Raw genomic sequence first — 22,972 nt, forward strand, 5'->3', positions numbered from 1 at the left:
GATGGGCACCATTTTAACCCCAGATGTTATAAATTACATGCATAGAGGAGAACAAAGATCAGCAAGGAGCGTCATTCCAGGTGCAAGAGTGTCATAAACAGAGCCCAAGAGATGAATGACATATGGAAGATTTATTAGCACCATGCAACTTGATAATAATTAAAAACTTCCAGAGAGGAGGCTGCTTACAGACATGGATGTTCCGAACCTTATAGTGCCAGACAGCGTCCACCAATGGATGACCCACAATCCCGTGGCCAGCGGGAGGTAGATGGAAAAAACGCGGTGTCACCACAGCCGGAAATTACTGTAAACCCCTGTGGGTTCCAACGACCTCTGTGAGATGCCGGTCAATGAGATCTGTTGGCTGGAACTAACTCACACACAGCACCCGAAAGTGACATCATGGTGCTGGCGGAAGGACCCGGAGGAGAGCCGGAATAAAGGAAGGGAGACCGCAGATGTATCCAAAGACTGTCCGGAAGCTGACACTCCATGCAGGACAAGCTGTTTACTATGACCACATGCTTCGGGGCAAGCCCCTTCCTCGGGTCATTGGATGCATCCCAGCTAAGCAAACAGTTTATAAAGGAAAAAAAGCGGAGTGGAAAGTAAGGTACTGGCAAGAGGGTCATCCCAGCTCCGGAGCTTTTCAATATCCTTGGTCAATGGACTCTTTTTGTCTTTATGAGAATGTGTGGTTCAGCATAGTACGAGGCTGGAATTGGAACAGTTGGCATGTTGAGCTTTGGGGAGAGCAGTTAAAGAACATGTAAACCCAACATTCAAATTCCTGATATGTTCCTGCTGTACTGTGTACTTGTATGAAAATGTATCCTGCTCTCTTTGTATTGCTTCCTTTGTGTGAAATCCCTGGTGTTCCTGTCAGTCCGTGTGATTTCCTATTAAAAACTGACCACATTAAGTAGGTGAACACAGCATGGTCAGTTCTCTAGCTATGCTGAAAACTCAGCCTGCTCTCCTCCAATGATCAGACTTGCACTGACACCCTTCCCCCCTGTACACCCATTTACTAAGAAGACCAGAGTACTGCTGTTTCTTCTCCCCCAGCTTAGAACAGAGGGAATGTGGTCACTTATTAAAAAGGGAAAACATTTTATAATATTTTTTTTAATCTATACACAAATGTTTTGCCTTTCATTTCTATTTTAAATGGAATGGGTTGTTTTACAGGGTGAAGGTTTACATATACTTTAAGCCCTTCAGTAATCACTGTATCCTTAGATTATAGTCCATGCCTATTGATAGAATAGAGCAGTGGTCTCCAATCTGTGGCCCGGGGAATAAATTCTGCCCTTTGCTTGCTTTTATCCAGCCTTTGGGACACTATTTTCATCCAATAATGGGGCATAATTCCCCCCACTGACACACATGATGGTGTAGAATTTATCCCACTGACACCAACAATGGGGCATAATTCCTCCCAATGACATTAACAAAGGGGCACAATTCCTCCCAATGACACCAACAATGGGACCCTATGACACCAAAGATAGAGAACAATTCCTTCTAATGACACCAACAATGGGGTCCAATAGCACCAACGTTGGGGCACACTTCCTTCCAATGACACCAACAATGGGGCATAATTCCTCCCAATAACACCAACAATGGGGCCCCATGACACCAATCATGGGGCACAATTCCCCCCAGTGACACCAATGATGGGGCACAATTCCTCTCACTGACACCAATGATGGAGCATTATTTATTCCCACTTACCACAGTCCAGCCCCCTTAAGTCTGAAGGACAGTAAACTGGCAGTTTGTTTAGAAAGTTTTGAGACCCCTGGAATACAGGGTTACCGAGTGTGAACCCCTGTAACATATCTTTGCAACCTCCTGTGGCATGACTTATGTTGAAGATATATTTCCTCTATTTTTTTAACCCTGACGCAAGAGCCTTTCTGTACTTACATACTGTATGTGATTTTACTGAAGTGAAATAACGGTTTAGTTTTGGCCAATAGTGGTATTGATGCATGCGTTGAGCGCAACTCCGTTTTTTTCTTTGAATAGTTTTTCCACGTGTGGAGGTCAGGGGTGTATTTTACCACAAGACAAACAAGGCATTTGCCTAGGGTGGCATCTTTCAGGGGGGCAGCAGCATTTTTCAGGGGGGCAGTGCCGCTCCCCTAAAGAAGGGATGGAAGGAGGGACACATGCAGCATGGGGACCAGGTGGGATCTGATAGAGGCTGCGGGCTGGTTGATGGTGAATACAGGGCTTGACTCTTGTTCCTGGGGATGTCTGAGTGTCTTCTCTCTAACCGGGGTGGAGGGGGTTGCCAGGGTATGGGGGGCGGTGGTAGTGGAAGGCTCTCAGGTAGGTTTGGGCTGGGGTTTTGTTGGTCAATGTCAGACACTCTTCGTGGGGGAGGGGGGTGTTGGTCGGTGTCAGGGTCTCTCCATGCGGGGGGCCAATTTTTGTGTTGCCTAGGGCAGCACAAAACCTAAATACACCACTGGTGGAGGTTAAATAACATATTTTTCTATCATTTGAGGCATTTTTTTTTATTAGTAGGAGTAAATTCAGTAACAGACGTTAGGGGTGCAGGGGATGCCGAGAGGAGTCACAAGAGTCACTGTAATTCAAGTAACATAAACACATCTCTTCTTTCTCTTGTTTGCAGCTGAAAAGGACCTTAGCAAAAAAAGTAGCCCCCATTCTGAAGTGGCTGTTATTCTCAGACATGAAATATGAACAAAGCATAACCCTTTATAGTGCGTACTTGTCTCAGTAAGTCACTTCTGGCAAGTTTTCTTGACACCAAGAGAAAAATGGTGACAGGGGAGGAAGCACCAGCTGATTGACACCCTTGGCTCTATTCCTGTGTGCTGTGTGGAGGAGGGTGTGTCCCATCCCTCCAATCAGCTCTCACAACTCTCCTCACTGAGCTCTGCAGAGTATAACATCAGCTCTCTCCGCCCCCTTTTTCTGAACTCTAAGACAAGCTTTGTAAATTTTGGACTTTGAGTGGATGTAGAGAAGAGAGGGTACAACAGGGATAAACAGGTACAACGTAAGTAGCAGGATTTTTTGATCTCTGTGTATCACTTGAGGCCTGTCACTTCACTGGGTATATGTAAGGGTTTACAATCACTTTAAGCAGGGTATAATACCATTATTTTACTTTTTGTTTGCTATTATTTTTACTATTAGTACCAGTATTTTATTATTACTAATGTAATGACACGACACAAGAGCTGCAGCAGCATGATTTTTTTTCTTTTACATAAAATACATTTGAAAACAATGTTTATGGCAGCAAATAAGGCAGACAGAAACCTTAACTAATTGTATCTGGTATGGAATGTAAGCAGACAACCTGTAAGGGAGGGTTTACTTCTCTCTGTACCTCCTGTGTGTCAGTGTAAATGTCTAATAAATGTCAAAGGTTTCCTTGCAGAAGAAAAGGTGATTTGCTGTGCACAAAACAACTTCAAGCTTTACAATCTGTCCCAAGTCTTCCCTTAACTCTAGCTCAGTTGTACAGTCTTCTCTTTCTCTCAACTGAAATTGCTTTCTCTGATGTATGCGCACACTGTGAGCTTCTCACAGCGTGCATTTGAAGCTGCTGCAAGAGAGATAGGCTTTCCTCATTTCCTGGCTGGAGGACATCCTGGGGTTTATTTACTAAAGCTGGAGAGTCCAAAATCAGACTCCCTTCTACATAGAAACCAATCAGCTTCCAGGTTTCATTGCCAAAGCTTCATTGAACAAGCTGAGGTTAGAAGCTGATTGGTTTCTATGCAGAAGGGAGTCTGATTTTGGACTCTCCAGCTTTAGTAAATAAACCCCCCTGCGTCATCTAGCGTTTTCCTCCTTGGCCCTAGCCCACCCCTTTCATTCATTGAATATTAGTTATTTCAATCATGGAGAATCAGCATTACATGTAGGCATTACCTAGGGTGGTCTGCATGCAAATACAGCATTCCTAGGAACACACACTCCAATAATTCCTACATGATATAATAATACAACAATAATAATAATAACAATATTAATAATTATAATATTAATTTTTAAAATAATAATAACTTCTGTAGAATATAATAATACAATAATAATAATAATAACAATAATAATAATAATTCCTGTATAATATATTACACTAATAATAATATTTATTACTAATAATAATAATCAGAAAAAGAAGCTACTGGAAATTGCCAGGAAACATGAACACTGAGATTTAAGCACCCCTTTTCCTTACATTAATTCCCTTATTATTTTCTGTGTTCTTATATACAGTTGCAAGAAAAAGTATGTGAACCCCTTGGGATTACGTGGAGTTTTGCATGAATTGGGCATAAAATGTGCTCTGAATGTCATCTAAGTCACAACAATAGAAGAACACAGTCTGCTGAACATAATACTACACAAACATTAGATGTTGCCATGGTTTAATTGCACATAAGATGTAAACATTCACAGTGCAGGGAGGAAAAAGTATGTGAGGCCCTAGCTTAATGACTTCTCCCAGAGCTAATTGGAGCCAGGAGTGAGCCAACCTTGACTCCAATCAGTGTGATGATATTGGATGTGTTGCTGACAGCTGTCCTGCCCTTAAAAAACACACACCTGTTTTGGGTTTACTGGGTTCCAGAAGCACTGTCTGATGTGAACCATGCCTCACAGAAAAGAGCTCTCAGAAGACCTACGATCAAGAATTGTTGACTTGCATGAAGCTGGAAAAGATTACAAAAGTATCTCCAAAAGCCTTGATGTTCATGTGTCCACGGTAAGACAGACTGTCTACAAATGGAGAAAGTTTAGCACTGTTTCTACTCTCCCTAGGCGAGGTTGTCCTGTAAAAATGACTGCAAGAGCACAGCGCAGAATGCTGCATGAGGTAAAGAAGAATCCTAGAGTGTCAGCTAAAGACCTACAGAAATCTCTGGCACATGCTAACATTTTTGTTGACACATCTACAATAAGGAAAACATTAAACAAGAATGGAGTACATGGGAGGACACCACGGAGGAAGCCAATGCTGTCCAATAAGAATATTGCAGCACGTTTGAAGTTTGCAAAAGAGCACCTGGATGTTCCACAGTACTACTGGCAAAATATACTGTGGACAGATGAAACCAGGATTGAGTTGTTTGGGAAGAACACACAACACTATGTGTGGAGAAAAAAAGGCACAGCACACCAACATCAAAACCTCATCCCCACTGTAAAACATGGCGGAGGGAGCATCATGGTTTGGGGCTGCTTTGCTGCCTCAGGGCCTGGACGGATTGTTGTCATTGATGAGAAAATGAATTCCAGAGTTTATCAAGACATTTTGCAGGAAAACGTACGACCATCTGTCCGCCAACTGGAGCTCCGCAGAGGATGGGTGATGCAACAGGACAATGACCCAAAGCATACAAGTAATTCAACAAAACAATGGCTGCAACAGCACAGAATACGCCTTCTGGAGTGGCCCAGTCAGAGTCCTGACCTCAACCCGATTGAAATGCTGTGGCATGACCTTAAGAGAGCGATTCACACCAGACATCCCAAGAATATTGCTACACTGAAACAGTTTTGTGAAGAGGAGTGGTCCCAAATTACTCCAGATCATTGTGCAGGTCTGATCTGCAACTACAGGAAACATTTGGTTGAGGTTATTGCTGCCAAAGGAGGGTCAACCAGTTATTAAGTCCAAAGGTTCACATACTTTTTCTTCCCTGCACTGTGAATGTTTACATGTTATGTGCAATTAAACCATGGCAACATCTAATGTTTGTGTAGTATTATGTTCAGCAGACTGTGCTCTTCTATTGTTGTGACTTAGATGACGTTCAGAGCACATTTTATGCCCAATTCATGCAAATCTCCACGTAATCCTAAGGGGTTCACATACTTTTTCTTGCAACTGTATTGTTGGCTGCCTTTCATTTTTCTAAGGCTCTTTTTTTATCTACTTCTTTTAATTGTTTACATTTAACACATAAGGTGTTTATGCACTTACATGCAGTCAAGCACCATACCCTTTATTTGTTTTTTGTATTGATGTTTTTAATCCTACCTTCAGGGTTCTCTTGCTTATTTTGTTTTATTGTATTCTTCTATTTTTTTTTCCTTTTATTTATTTCTAAAGTTTAATAAAACAATTTTCAAAACAAACATACCAACAATAAATCCATCCTCTTTGTAAGTATGAGCAAAAAGCATTGTTTTCATGTGAAATTAATTTAAAGTAGGGAGAAGTATAAGCAAAGTGTCTTATCTCTTCCAGCCATAACAGACAACGCATTGTCAGATAATATGGTTTGTAATATGAAAACAGATGAAAAATTCTTCAGCCGGCGCTGCACATCAATGGACGCGCTTCCACTTGGATGGAGGCGATAATTACATGAATAGCTCCGTTATTATCTAGTAACTGCATGCTAGCTGGTGAAGAACAGACCTGTCATAATGGAGGAAAACATAAAAAGACAGAGCCTTTCTCTTCATGTTAAAACAGTAATATTCACTTGAAACAAAGCAGATGTGTTTCTGTGATTACTTAACGTCAACATTTATTGTACTGATATTCTCCCTATCCATGCCCCCCCATCCTCCATCAACATGCCAATGAAATGTTTAAATGAAGCATTAAACAATTACATAGCTAATTTTAGACCCCTGTGATGTCACCACTGGGTCTCTGTGCTTCTCTATACAATTCAGGTGTGGTGCTTGAGATGTCACAATGTAGATATACAGCTATAAGTGTCTAGGCACACTCACTCACAAACATGGAAGTGGAGGTTTTGAAGACTGAAGGTACATTTATATGCCTTATATACCACATTACACTTATATGGCCGTTGGTAAGGCATTAAACAAATTTCTTAACAGTTCCCAACTCCAATGGACTGTCCTGGGATTTAAACACAATTCTGGGGTTCCGCAGATCTGATATATGTCCCTTTGTATGTTGCGATTAGACTGAGACTGGAATTATGCTACAGAATATGGTCAGAGGCTAGGCATATGCTACATTGATGGTCAGAGACTACAGATATGCTACATTTGATGGTCAGAAACATTGGATATACTACAGGAGATGGTCAGAGAGTGTATATATGCTACAAAAGATGGTCATAGACAGTAGATATGCTAGTAGATATGCTATACATTTTACATTTGATGTTCAGAGACTGCAGATAAACTACAGAATATGGTCAGATACTAGGGATATGCTACATTTGATGGTCAGAGACTGTAGATATGACACAAGAGATGGTCACAGACTACAGATACAGTTGCAAAAAAAGTATGTGAACCCCTTGGGACTACGTGGAGTTTTGCATGAATTGGGCATAAAATGTGCTCTGAACGTCATTTAAGTCACAACAATAGAAGAACACAGTCTGCTGAACATAATACTACACAAACATTAGATGTTGCCATGGTTTAATTGCACATAAGATGTAAACATTCACAGTGCAGGGAGGAAAAAGTATGTGAGGCCCTAGCTTAATGACTTCTCCCAGAGCTAATTGGAGCCAGGAGTGAGCCAACCTTGACTCCAATCAGTGTGATGATATTGGATGTGTTGCTGACAGCTGTCCTGCCCTTAAAAAACACACACCTGTTTTGGGTTTACTGGTTTCAAGAAGCACTGTCTGATGTGAACCATGCCACTCTGAAAAGAGCTCTCAGAAGACCTACGATCAAGAATTGTTGACTTGCATGAAGCTGGAAAGGGTTACAAAAGTATCTCCAAAAGCCTTGATGTTCATGTGTCCACGGTAAGACAGACTGTCTACAAATGGAGAAAGTTTAGCACTGTTGCTACTCTCCCTTGGTGGGGCCGTCCTGTAAAAATGACTGCAAGAGCACAGCGCAGAATGCTGCATGAGGTAAAGAAGAGTCCCAGAGTGTCAGCTAAAGACCTACAGAAATCTCTGGCACATGCTAACATTTTTGTTGACACATCTACAATAAGGAAAACATTAAACAAGAATGGAGTACATGGGAGGACACCACGGAGGAAGCCATTGCTGTCCAAAAAGAATATTGCAGCACGTTTGAAGTTTGCAAAAGAGCACCTGGATGTTCCACAGCACTACTGGCAAAATATACTGTGGACAGATGAAACCAAGATTGAGTTGTTTGGGAAGAACACACAACACTATGTGTGGAGAAAAAAAGGCCCAGCACACCAACATCAAAACCTCATCCCCACTGTAAAACATGGCGGAGGGAGCATCATGGTTTGGGGCTGCTTTGCTGCCTCAGGGCCTGGACGGATTGTTGTCATTGATGGGAAAATGAATTCCAGAGTTTATCAAGACATTTTGCAGGAAAACGTACGACCATCTGTCCGCCAACTGAAACTCCGCAGAGGATGGGTGATGCAACAGGACAATGACCCAAAGCATACAAGTAATTCAACAAAACAATGGCTGCAAAAGTACAGAATACGCCTTCTGGAGTGGCCCAGTCAGAGTCCTGACCTCAATCCAATTGAAATGCTGTGGTATGACCTTAAGAGAGCGATTCACACCAGACATCCCAAGAATATTGCTACACTGAAACAGTTTTGTGAAGAGGAGTGGTCCAAAATTACTCCAGATCGTTGTGCAGGTCTGATCTGCAACTACAGGAAACATTTGGTTGAGGTTATTGCTGCCAAAGGAGGGTCAACCAGTTATTAAGTCCAAAGGTTCACATACTTTTTCCTCCCTGCACTGTGAATGTTTACATGTTATGTGCAATTAAACCATGGCAACATCTAATGTTTGTGTAGTATTATGTTCAGCAGACTGTGTTCTTCTATTGTTGTGACTTAGATGACGTTCAGAGCACATTTTATGCCCAATTCATGCCAAACTCCACATAATCCCAAGGGGTTCACATACTTTTTCTTGCAACTGTATGCTACATTTGATGGTCAGAGACTGCAGTTATGATTAGTGACTGTAGATATGGTACAGAAGTTGGTCAGAAATGGTAGTTATGCTACAGGAGATGATCAGAGACTGCAGATATGATACAAGAGATAGTCAGAGACTAGAGATATGCTACATTTGATGGTCAGAGACTGTACATATACTACATTTGATGGTCATAAACTGCAGATATGACACAAGAGATGGACAAAGACTACAGATATGCTACATTTGATGGTCAGAGACTGCAGGTATGCTACAGAATATAGTCAGAGACTAGGGATATGCTACATTTGATGGTTAGTGACTGTAGATATGGTACAGAAGTTGGTCAGAAACGGTAGTTATGCTACAGGAGATGATCAGAGACTGCAGATATGATACAAGAGTTAGTCAGAGACTAGAGATATGCTACATTTGATGGTCAGAGATGGTAGATATGCTACAGAAGATGATCAGAAATGGTAGACATGATACAAGAGCTGGCCTGAAACTGTAGATATGCAGCATTTGATGGTCATAGACTGTAGATACAGTATGTTACAGAAGATGATCATAGACTGCAGATGTGCTCCAACTGTGCTCACTACAGACCTCTTCAAAAAGGACTTGTGCTACATCTGATATTTATCTTAGCAAGATCCATTATAAAAGATAAAAAAAAATATGGACAACACAGAAAATGTTAATATTGAATAAATAAAGGTGAGCGCTCACCAAAAACTACCCCTTCCTAATGCAAAATATTTTAGTGTGCAACAACACATATGGATATAAAAGATTATATATATTATAAAGTCCAAATAATGAATGAGACGTCCCCAACCACCAGATAATTGTGAAAGTGACCAGATCTTCATATAACTTTGGTCGTGTTCCACCAACATGTATGGCCAAACTATGCACCCAGATTACATCGGCCAACAGAGTAGGCAGCAAGCATGTAGGACCAGATCTTGTGTGTATTAGGTAGGACACTCAGTTCTGCAGAATCCTTAGAACCTGTTTATTTATGCATCACTAAACCATCTCCTTCATTGCCAGGACAATTCAATTTCAACTGCCAATCTCTCTCACGATGGGCAAACACACTTGGGAAGCTCTCTGGATGCTTGGAGATGGCGCTTTCACACTTGTAACAGAAAATGTTAAGATAGTGTGAAGATGATAACTAAACCAATTAACTACTAAAATCCAATCTAAATATTGTTTTTTCTTTACTGGCTTAAATAAGCACCCAAACACAGACTACATTCTGCAAGGGCAACAAAGGGACACACACGACCCCTGGGCTACAGGCTGGGCATCTGGGCTCTAACCCTTCTTAGAGAGGTGCATATTTTAGGGGTTTAGGACAGGAAGGGAGTATTTTTGGTATATGTGCTTGTCTTGTTCAATAATGAGTTGCATAGGGTTGCATAGCAGGTAAAACCTTTTATTTATGGTTATATAGGGAGTAAATACAGGTCACAATTCTGGGCCCCTTGCTTTATTTCCAAGTGTGTGCACCATACTGTCGCTGGCATGATATAATCAAGCTAAAACAAAAAGTTCCAGAGTGAAGTTCTCAGAAATGTATTTCACAGGTGACGTCTCTAAAGCTAGGGAATTCCAGACATTTGTGTATCGGCATGTCATTACATCAGATGTATTTTAATGGAGCACTCCGCTACATGCTATTATTAAAGAGACACTGGGGATGATATACTAAAACACAAAATCTGGTGCAACTGGGCATGGTAGCCAATCAATTAACCTGGCCTGGAAAGTGGTCCCCTGGCCCTCATCCACTTACCTTACCAGCAGTCCCTCTCTCGCAACCATCCTGAAAACCATCACAATACTTGTTACTTTCAAGTTTGGTCAGAGACTGATCATATGCTATATTTGATGGTCAGAGACTAGGGATATGCTACATTTAATGGTCACAGACTGTAGATATGCTACAGGAGATGGTCAGAGACTACTGATGTGCTCCCTACAACCCTCTTAAAAATGATTTGGCATCTTGGCTCTAACCTTTCTTAGTGGTCCATGTTTTAAGGGTTTAGAGAAGAAGGGAGTATTTTTGGCATTGGTGCTTGTCTTGGTCAGTAGATTTGCTACAAGAGATGGTCAGAGACTACTGATATGCTACAGAAGATGATCAGAGATGGTAGATATTTATTCATTTACTTACCTTCCCAGCAAATCCTTCTCTTCACATTCCTCCTCCGAAACCACCACAATACCTGACAAATTCAAGTATGGAGTGACATGTGTTTTCCTCCTCTGTGACATCTGGGTCTAGCAGCCAAAAGCTAGGCCCTATCTCTGTGACATCACCATTCCCATGGGTCACCAATACCGCACAATCTACATGAATGAAGTGCAATACTTTATGACCTGCATGGCTAAAGCACCAGTGTCTCTCAAGTAAAATGTCTGTGTTACTCAAACTATATTTAAAGCCAAATCATCTGGCCCTTCTGCTCATTATGTGTGATTTTTTACACATTAACATGTGTTGTGTTAAGACATCAATGCGGCACACTGAAACACACAGAATAAGTGTTGTGGTGTGCTGCAGTGCAGATCCTTTGGTACCTACTGTACTGTGTACTGGAGCGCCATTCTAAATGAATCACCACATCCACAACACATGGCCATGCCTTACTCTTCTTTACAGTAAAGCACGGTAAAATGCACATTTTATCATGTCTTACTGCAATGCATAGCTGTGAAATCAACCCTAGAGAATCATTAGCTGGATCAAGCTTTCAGGATTCAGGTTCTTTAGACATCACAGTGCGCATGCTTGTTCTGGGTCAATGACTTGCTATGTAGGGAAGACAAGATCAGAATGACAGCAACATGAACTGCCACTTTAAAGTCATGAATGGCAGTTCCCTTATTACTGTCTTAATACTTAAACCGGAGCTCCACCCAAAAGGGGAAGTTCGGCTTTAAGGACTGCTCCCCCGCTCCCCATTAAGGATTGGCACCTGTGGGGAGCGGGGGGGAGCAGGTACCCGAATTTGACAGGTACCCGCTCCCACTTCCGTTCTGATGGCCTAGGCATCGGAAGCAGAAGGTGTCCTCCCTCCCTCCTCCCTGTAGTCTTTTGAGACACGTGACAGGCCCCAGGATCATTCACGAAGCACAGCGCTACTCGCGCATGCGCAGTGGGTACCCGGCTGTGAAGCCGCAAGCTATCACAGCCGGGTGCCCACACTGAAGATGCCGGCCTCCTGGGATACAGGATGGCCGGTGAAACGAGCTGCAAGGGACACACCACAGGACCGAGGGACAGGTAAGTGGCTGTTTCTTAAAAGTCAGCAGCTACAATTTTTGTAGCTGCTGACTTTTATTTTTTGATAGGTTGAATGGAATTCGGCTTTAAATGCTTAGTGGACTTAATGGATATGGATTTGGTAACACACCATTAAGACCTGTACAGATGGTGGAGCTGAGAATTAGCAGCTGCTTCAATCAATTAGCATAAATATAGTTTGTGTTTTTTATGGGTAAAGCACAGGTTCACTTTAAAAAGAAACAGGAATCAAGCAACTCAGATACTTCTACAGCAGAGGTTAGATTGGTACACAGCATTTTCTTCATTAGGTTACAAACAAAATATTTGCAGGTGCATACATCACATGGGCAGTGATGCCTTGCACATAAAAGTCCAGGTAGCAAGTACTACGCCCTATGACGGCACTGAATCATGCATACAAGAGTGCAACTGTATAGCCATAGCAGAACATGCAACTGCTATAGAACCCAGAAGCACAGGGGGCCCAGCACTATCTGGTTACTCATTGGTTCATGCAGGTACCAATAGCATTTGGCAAATACATTTGAATAAAATGGTTGTACAGAACATATATAGTTTAGAACTTTACTTAAAATTGCTATGAAAACAGTATTCTTTATTGTTAGAATAATTGATTCAGAGATGGAGATTAGAAAGACAGGGGACCCTAAATGGTTCTGCTATGGGGCCCCATCACACATAGTTATGGCGACTCTGCATACATAGCCCAAATATAGAGATTAGCTAAATATCTTTACCTTTTAAGTTACCCTGAACTCATGCAAAATGCAGACATTTAATTAAATCTACAAATGTATTTTCTAATTGTGGAACAGGGTAACAAGAATGGTACACAGGAGCAAGAATGGTATAAAACTGGTAAATAACTGGAACAAGACTGATATTACTGATACATAACTGGTACAAGATTGGAACAAGACTGGTACAAGTTTGGTAGATGACTGGTATAAATTTTAAACAAGATTAGCACATGACCTATATAAGACTGCTAAATGACTGGAACAAGACTGGTACATGACTGGAAAAAAGACTAGTACAACACTGGAACGAGACTGGTACATGATTAGTACATGATTGGTACAAGACTGAAACAAGACTGCTTTAAAACTAGAACCAGGCTCATACAAGACTGGTATTAGACTGGAACATTTCCGGTACAAAACTAGTACAAAATTGTAACAAGGCTGGGACATGACTGCTACAAGACTGGAACAAGACTGGTACATGACTCGTACAAGACTGCTTTAAGACTAGATCAAGACTGGTGCAGGACTGACACCTAACTGGTACAAAACTGGAACAAGACTGGTACATGACTGGTACAAGGTTGGTACATGATTAGTACTAGACTGGCACAAAACAGCTTTAGGACTGGAACATGACTGGGACAAGACTGGTACAAATTTGGAACAAGACTGGTACAAGATTGGTACATGACTGGTACATGATTCGTAGAAGACTGGAACAAGACTGCTTTAAGAATGGTACAAGATTGGTGCATACCTGGTACAAAATTGAAACAAGACAAGCACATGACTGGTATAAAACTGGTAAATAACTGGAACACAGCTAGTATGATTGACACATGACTGGTACATGATTGGTACAATACTGGAACAAGACTGGTACAGGAATGGAACATGACTGGTACAGGACTGCCATATGACTGGTACAACACTAGTACATGATTGGTAGATGGTTGGTACAAGACTGGTTTATGACTGGAACAAGACTGGTACTTCTCCTGGTTCATGGAGAGTACTGATGCTATCAGATAAACATGAGAACCAGAGCTGATATTTTCAAAAAGGGAGGTGAGGTTTGTTTTTGGCTAAGCATTTTTAGAACAACAAATTAACAACATCAACTGCTTTAATAAAATGTACACTTGTCGTGAATGAAAATTAGTGGTCCCTTACTCTCAAACCCGACACATTAATGTGTTGCATTAATGCAGTCTATTGAATTGAAATGGCTGCCAGAGTGCCAAATAGACAAGAATATCAGCCATGAGCAATTTTTGTTCCGACACCGGATGCCATAGCATTAGGGTCCCTGTTTTGAATCCAGACCAGGACACCATCTGCATGGAGTTTTCATGTTATCTGTGTGTTTGTGTGGGATTTCTCTGGATACTCTGGTTTCTTCCAACACTCTGAAAACATGCTGGTTAAGATTTTAGTGTGGTTTTGCTTAACACCTAAAGGGTCAGTATTTGGTAAATGCTGGAGAGTTCATCTACCGAACAGCTTCCTCCTCTCCCAGGAATTGTGTTGGTGAGATCTCTGTGCTGAGTTCTTGGGTCTACACACCTGATGTGTCCATTATCGGGGGGCTCCCACCTTCCCTGCACTCAGTTCTGGGGTCTATACACCTGCTGTACTCTCCTTTAAGCCTCTTTTAAGGGTAGACCCTTTGGTCCCCAAAACATTTTCTATCAACTGTACACCTGCTGTGTCTGCTGTACCCATTATAAGTGGTTTCCATCATTCTTGTGCTGAGCTCCAAGATCTGTACACCTGCTGTACCCATCATGAGAGGCATCCACAATCGTCGTTCTGAGTTACCAAGGCAGCACACCTGCTGTGCCCATTATAAGGGGTTCCCATCATCCATGTGTTCAGCTCCAAGATCTGCACATCTGTTATCCCAATAATGAGGGGCTCCTCCTACCCTACACTGAGTTCCCGACTCTGCACACCTGCTGTGCCCATCATGAGGGGTTCTCATCATCCCTGAATGAAGATACTGGGTCTGTACACCCGCGGTGTCCATTATGAAGGGTTCCCACCATTTCTGCATGGGTTCCTGGGTCTGCCCACGTGCTGTGTCCATTATGAGGGGCATCCACAATCCCTGTGCTGAGTTCCTGGGTCTGGACATCTGATGTCTCCATTATATGGGGTTCCCAGAAGCCCTGTGCCGAGTTCTCAAGTCTGCACACCTACTATGCCCATTATCAGAGATTTCCACCATCCCTGCTGCAGAATGTAACAGGAGGAGCTTGAACACACAAAATGGAACACTTAGAACTCCCAAGAGGACAGGAAAAGATTTGGCAAAGCTGGGAGATCTCACTGTTGAAGCATCCAAGTCATGTAAGAATCCAGGGGCTGACATGGCCCATCAGGCTTCATCTATAACCAAAATATCACTTTTGGGTGGATTGATCCTTTAAAATGGGGACAAATATTTTTACAAGCTAGTCTCAAAATTCCATAACCTCTCAAATAGAATTCAACACTGGATGTAGAATAGACCTCAAAGAGTCTCAGGCTCTGTATTAGACACGCCTGAGCTAAATGTCACCCTTTACCGTGTGTGAATAGACCTCAAAGAGCCTCAGCTTCTATATTGGACAATCCAAGTCTTAGCAGGGTCATCCCTTACCTTGTGCAAAGTTGACCCAGAGCAGCAGAAGTCTCCAAACAAGGGCCATCATCACCTTGTGTCCAGCCTTGTCCCGTGGGCTATCTCCCCCCAGCCAACGTTGGACGGTCTGTAGGGGGGAGCCTAAAGTGTCTCTTGTCTCCCAGCTGAAAGACGAGCTCTACAGAATTGAGGACATAACACAGAACTGGTTTGGCGATGAAAGCGACACTCCTCACTTTTTTTTTGTTCAAATGACCTGCCCCCTCCCCTTCCAAATATGCAAAGAAAATAGTCAAATTTACAGTTATGATACTTATGGGTGAGACACCTCCCCAAAGATGAATAAGACGTTCTGATATTTGGCTGTTCAGCCCTAACCCAACAATAAATGGATCTGGAAACATGACTAAGGGAGACAGCTGGGCTTTGTGGTAGCAACAATCAGAAACTTCCTTTCATCGATTAGACTACAGTAAGCCAAAGGAAGGTGAAAGCTAGCTACTTGCTTTAGCTAATGTTACTAATGTCATTAGGCAGTGTGTTAATGTACATTACAAAATTACCAACATTTTAGTCCTCGTCCCTGTGACCCAGTAACCCCGTCCACAGTCCTTCACCTGTCAGTCTTGCCCAGACCCACTGCTCTGTCCCACTTAAATATATTTTATCTATTTTGTATTAAACTGCATCAGGTTGTTATTGTTCGGTAGTATGCTGACATCTAGTAGTGGTGTTTGGCCACTACAACTTGTTTACTTATGTGATTTGGTATCTCCCTGTGTCCCTGTCCTGTTTAGTGCTAGTTAGTTCACTTCTATCTAGACCCTCCTCATTTCTTTCATGTTCCCTCAGTCAATTTTAGTTCTTCATAGAGACAGGGCTTAGGAAAGTCATTGTCTTTGTACACTCAAAAGACTGGAAAAACATCCTGTGATGAAAGTAGCTGAAATAAAATAGCATTGGAGTCAACTTATGTGACTTACTGAAGAGTTAAACTTCCTGTGGATGGTGTCAAGTCAGCAGGTGACCACACTGTCTGGAGAGACTGGGTCCAAATGGGTATGTCAATGCAGTACGTGACATTCGAAAAAAAGTATAAAAGCAGGCAACCAAAAATGGATGTCACCTCTCGGGAAATGAACAAACCACTGTTATGATTTTTATTATATCTTAACCAGGATAACTGTTAAAATCACACACATGAAAGCAAAGATTTTTGTTTCCTCCTATTATCAGCACCTACTGGCCATCCCATAATTGCTATCAGTTTATTCTGATTTACATATCAGTGCAAATCCAACAATCCATGTCTCAATTTATCTATCTATCTAAATATCTATCCATTCAGTCGTATCCAACCCTTGGTGATTGCATGGACCGTCACTCGTCGTAAGCGACTTTTTCCATGAATTCTCTTACCAATTATTTTTACAGGGTAGGTTGCCAGGTCTTTCCCCAACCCCTAGCATGCAGGAGATCCCACACGGCCAGGGATGAAACTAGGACAATTTAGACAGGAGCCAATTAACCTACCAACTTTTGTCTTTGGAGTGTGGGAGGAAACCAGAGCACCCAGAGGAAACCCACACAAGCACGGGGAGAACATGCAAGCTCCATGAAGGAGGCGCCATGGTCGGGAATTGAACCTATGACCCATTTACTGCAAGGCAGACGTGCTAACCACTAAGCCACTGTGCTGCCCATATGTCTCAATATAGGTCTATGATAATCAGAGTACAGTGTTTATTGATGTGGCCAGAGGTTGACTCTATGTGTTTCGGCTAGTGCTTCTTCAGGATGATGCTATTCATCAATGTGGCGTTCGGGGGAAGGGTGCGCTAGAAAGCCCATATAATGGCAGTCAAAGGTGGAAAAAGATCATACAAGATCATTTATGGAGTATAGCTCGTGTTGATGATAGACGGTTTTGCAAAGATAGTAGTTGCCTTTTAATAAACACAATGGAATCCTTGGGCCCCTTGCACACAGGTTGTTAGCTAACCTCTCCTACACGCCATTTCTCCTGTCAGCATGTTTTTGCATTAAAAATGATTGACGCGTGTAAATACATTTAAACATGTTTAGGTACATCAAGTGCTTGGGCATTAATTAATTCCATTGGCCAGAATTCTGGCCATTGAAACGAATTGATGCTCAAGATCTTGATTTGCCTAGTGCAAATGCGCATTTAGATGCATTTACACGAGTTTACAAGCGTTTACACACCTGAAGTGCTTTTTTCTGCAAAAACGCAACTGCTTCTGGATGTGTTGCCAGAGGGTTTTTTTCTGCCTCTAAACTCCTCTAAATGCCTATGAGTGAACGGACATGGAGGGGCCTTTAGAGGCAAAAGAAAAAGCGCCAAACACCCTTATAAATATTGTGTGTGCATGAGCTCTTACTTTGGAGTCTGCATGCACTAGCTATCAGAGTGGATACCACTTTTATACATTAACATTTGGTCTATTGGTCCAACGTTGTGTTAACTCCATGGCCTTTACTATTCTTTTTTTTTATCCTATTGCATGAAGATAATACTAGGAATGCAGAGAATTATTCTAGTGAAATGTTACATTTTGCTGCAAAATTATCAATTTCGTTTAGTTTAGTCTTCTTTTTGTTTTCTGTTCTTTTTTGGGTGTTTATTCAATTTTTTGTTTTCAATTTTTTCACCTTTATTACTATTTTTTCTAAAGTAAAATAAAAGGGTTATTGAGGTGCTTTTTTGCACTAGAATGAGCCCAGGATAAATGAAAGGACCTTCTATAACCCTCAGCCACTTTACACCTTCACTGTCACTGATGTGTTGAATATATTGGCAGTAGCGGGGGGTTGTGAATACACTCCTGTTTGCTATGGGGGCCATGAATGTGTATAAACTCTGACAAGTTGATTGTCAGCTGTCAGGTGGATGTGATCTGGCAGCCGTATAGCCACCCCATTGCTTTCACACACTCCTGAAACATTTCCCCCACCCCCAGGCTCCCTCACATGGTTATTGGGCTGCACTTAGGGCCGGCGCCAGCATAAGGCACCTTAGGGCACCAAGATAGGGCGGTGGGGTGGAAAAATCAGAATTCCCAGCCATTTGCTGGAGTTTCAGATTTGTAACCCCTTCCCGCCACCTGTACACATATATGCAGCTTCACTGAGGTAGGTCTTCTCCTGTGTGAAGCCACATATACAGTATGTGTACCAGGGATTGTGTTGGGAGCGTGCAGCACAGCACCCTTCCAGCAACAGACTGGAATCTCACCGAGGTCCCTGACTCTTCTACTAACGAACGGGAACTGGGACTCAATCACCTGATTGCTGTGCTAGCCTCCAATTGGCTATCACAGAGCAGTCACTGTGCAGCCCACCCATGTGTTTTTTTCTCTCCTCTAAATTGAGAGAAAGATACAATGTATCTCTCTATCCTTGCCAGAGGAGAAAAATGTGAAAAACAAAAGTGTGGAAAAAATAATAATAATAATGATAAAAATTAAAACGTAAAGAAAAAAACAGCTTGATCAAGGCTTGATCTAGGTCAATGTCAGGGTTAATATTCGGGTCAAGATAAGGATCAACGGTCAAGTTTAAAGTCAAAAGTCAGGGTCAATGTGTTAAATGTAAGAGTCAGCAAATTACACTTCGTCTGTGTAGACAAAGATACTTGAACCATCCCTGGCACTGTCCCGTCTGCAAGTCTGGGACTGCCATGGGGACAGTGTTGCCAACCTTCCATTATTTTATGGACAGCCAGTAAAAACCTGGCACTTTTCTCCTGCCCATAAATGCCCATAACAGGAGAAAGTGCCAGTGAAAAATGGCTGCGAGGGCTCGGCTTGAAACTGAGCATGCTCAGTTCCAGAGCCACCCGAGTCCAAGACCATTGTGATGATGTGTTTGGCCAGCAGAGGATGCAGTGGTTGGTTTCAAGGTGTGTGATGACATTATTGTCATGGTGCATGCACGGCTCCAGACTATAAAAACACAGGCTAGGAGCAGAGCGGCTGATGCCGGATGGACTCGATGGAGCAGATGGTGCATACTGCACTTAAATGTGAGGCTAAGGGTGGGACACTCGTGTGCTGGTCTCTTGCTCTTGTTGATGTGGGGGCAAAACAGTCTCTCTCTCTCTCTGGGGAAAAAAAGCGGTGTCTCTCTGTGCTGTGGGGGCAAAACAAAGAGGTCTCTCTGTGGGGCAAATCGGTATCTCTGTGTGGGCAAAACAAAGCGGTCTCTCTGTGGGGGCAAAACAAAGCAGTCTCTCTGTGGGGGCAAATCGGTATCTCTGTGGGGGCAAAACAAAGCGGTCTCTCTGTGGGGGCAAATCAGTGTCTCTGCTCTGTACTCTGTGGGGGCAAAACAAAGCGGTCTCTCTGTGGGGGCAAAACAAAGCGGTCTCTCTGTGGGGCAAATCGGTGTCTCTATGGGGGCAAAACAAAGCGGTCTCTCTGTGGGGGCAAATTGGTGTGTTTGTGGGGGCAAAACAAAGTGGTCTCTCTATGGGGACAAAACAAAAGCACATACACACACATATGAACGTAAACACATGCATCAGGGCACCTATGTATTAACATGTTGATTACAATACACAGCATTGCACACACTGTAGTGAAAGCAGAAATTCTAGGCCCATTATTTATGGTTAACTTTAAACTGATTACCTGTAGGAGCTTTTAAAGCCTCGCCTATAGAAAAATTAAAGTACCATTCCATGCAATTTTAAGGCTTGACATGTTTGTGTAGCACTACCTCCTTAGGAGTTGCTGACGTTTTGGGTCCCCCTATAGTCCTGCACAGCTAGGCTACACGTATTTCTACATCAACTTGCATTCAGGAGTCAGTAACCAGTCCTTGAACTTGTTTTTTGGATTTTGTTAGGGGGATTTCAACTTGAATAGAGTAAAGGGTGTATAAGAAACTAAGAAACCGAGGACAACTTCCTGAACTATGTATAAGTAGTCACAGCAAACAGTCTCTTCTGGAGAGCTAGCCAGCATCTCTTGTAGTACCACCCCAGGCTCTAAATACTCCTGATCCAGATGTTCTGGGTGAATCCCTGAGCAGGGGATCCGGAATCTGCCGCAAATATTGTGAAACAGTCCTGGGTGGCAGGCTAATCCAGCCTCCCACTAGAATGCTTCTTTCTCCTTTCTGGCCCTGGTTGTGCAGGTCTACTCACTCACTCCTTCTCCTGTGCAGCTGGTGGGTCGGTGGCTGCTACCAGGCCTTCTAGCTGGATTGCTCCTTCCCTGCTACACAAATGGTCCTCGCTCTGGGGACTGGTGAAGGTCTGAGGTTTCTTCCTTTCAAGCTCCACTGCCTGTAGGTAAGCCCCTCTCCATCTGGGCACCCTTCAAGGCTCCTCTCTCCAGCCTCACTCCATCTTCAACTTCCACTCTCCAACCATCCAACTCCTCTATTGCTGAGCAGGCTCAGTTACTCTTAAAAGTTGTCCTGGCCCCTTGCCAAGCCTCCTGTTGGGGATTGACCAGGAACCTCTAAAAGTACAGACTGGCCACTCCTTAGATCCACCCACCAGACTTTTCTCCAAAGTTCTAGAGCAGGGAGAAATTCCAGAGGGCTGGACTACAGAGCCTCTCAGCTCTGATCACAATTTGACCCCTGCTAGCTGTCCACCCAGGCTGCTACTCAGCCCTCCTTGCTAACAATTGGATTCTAGCTCCCCCTAGCTGACTAGGAGAGTGCTACATTTAGTATCTATTTACTTAGAAAATTCTCATCTTTTATATTTTACAAAAAAAATGGGTAATATATTGTGTTTGTGTGCACTAAAATTAACAGTGATTATTACTGGAATTTTGCACTTGATAAACCAATATTGTGTGACATAAAAAATTGGAACTACCACTATTTTATTCTCCAGGGCCTCTGCCTTCAGAAATATATAATGTTTGGGCATTTTAAGTAATCTTTAGGCCTAAAATGATTTTTTAGTGTGTGCAAAACATTGCAAAAACAAGTAAAAGTCCATTGCACTGTTTAAAAGTTTTGGAATTTCAAATATATTTTTTTTTATTTGATTGAGGGTGTAGTTGGAGCAGTCTTATCTTTGGCTAAGCCCTTTCTCCACCTTCCTAAAAATGTTGAATATGTCGTCATATAATGACGCTGCAAATGCGGATTCCATTCTCCACCGCACAGAAAATGTCAGTGTCTAGGTGTCTGCATGTGTATACCTGGCATGTTTTCTACAACTGGTTCTTCCAGTTCAAAAATTTCAGATAAAAGTCATTGAGGTCCCTGAAAACTTTTTTTTTTTTTTTTAAATTTTGGATAGAATGGGGAAAATTGTCAGCCAGAAAAAAATACTAAAAAAGGGATATTCAAAATTTTAGAGTTGTCTCCAGAACAAGAGGTAAGGATAAATCTACTCCTATAAAATGTGACCACAAATCCATAATTTAACAGTTGTCACTACGACAGGAATCTTCCAATGGGGGTACCTGTTCTAGGTCTACTTCATGTTGATGTTGTCAACTTCATGTTGAGTCTTCGGGACAAGAAGTAGAATTGTTATATGTAAATTTTATGCATTTTATACACGTTATTTACTTGTAAAAGCCTCTAGGCATGCATTTAATTTCGCTAAATTTTTCGGATGGAAATTTCATTTTTGGAGATTTGAATGTATACGAACCACAAAATGTCAACAAATCCGGAAAAACGTTATAACAAAATTAATAAATGCCTTTGTTTGATTCATTTAATTTGGATGACGCCACATGATGCAATAGCAGTTCGGGCCCATGGGGAAATGAATTCAATTTTTGAACTTGTTTGATAAGTCAAATTTGGATAACGAATGTAAACTATTTTAATTATATTCGTTAATTCAGATACATTAGAAGAATTTGCCAGTTTATATAGTCCAATCAGCTGATACCATTTCTCTTGGTGGGTTGGACTAGCAAAAATATCAAATCCTTCTGATTCTAATCCATCCAATTCAATAATATATCAACCATATTGCAATCTTCCAGAAAAACTGCAAAATTTTTTGAATCTGGACCAACAAATATACAAAACGAATGCTGAAGATACGAAACACATTCCGAAAACAAAATCGGGTCAACATAATGAATATGGTCAAATGAAACTTTTCAGTGAATGAATGAATGCATCTGAAACTAAATGGAAATTTCCAGCAAGCGCATGTTTAAAAGCCACCCTTGCGTAGATATCCGAAAGGCCTGAGACTGTTGCTGGATGCCGCCATCTTGAATGTGATGTCAGCAGTCTCACTAGACTTGTCACTCAAGTGCAACTGTATAATATTGCCCTTAACTTCTCCTCCAGTGGCTACATAAAAGGTTATGGGAATAGTAAGGTTGAGCTGTTGGTTCCGTCCAAAATCTGGTTGGCATCGAATTCC

At 42.1% G+C, this 22,972-nt stretch overlaps 1 protein-coding gene across 1 annotated transcript in view; it reads right to left on the reverse strand.

Moving 5' to 3' along the window:
* The window catches only part of LOC149452882 (urokinase plasminogen activator surface receptor-like), a 76,842-nt gene extending 61,054 nt beyond the window's left edge, over nucleotides 1–15,788 (reverse strand). Inside the window, exon 1 of the mRNA XM_089688870.1 lies at nucleotides 15,607–15,788. Coding sequence (XP_089544996.1) covers nucleotides 15,607–15,658 — 52 coding nt within the window. The 5' untranslated portion in view covers nucleotides 15,659–15,788. The remainder of the gene's footprint in view (nucleotides 1–15,606) is intronic.
* Between the last annotated feature and the right edge of the window lie 7,184 nt (nucleotides 15,789–22,972).

This window comes from Staurois parvus, unplaced genomic scaffold (assembly GCF_062004578.1).
Source record: "Staurois parvus isolate SC_StPar_1 unplaced genomic scaffold, SC_StPar_1.0 ptg000457l, whole genome shotgun sequence".
Classification (NCBI taxonomy): Eukaryota; Metazoa; Chordata; class Amphibia; order Anura; family Ranidae; genus Staurois; species Staurois parvus.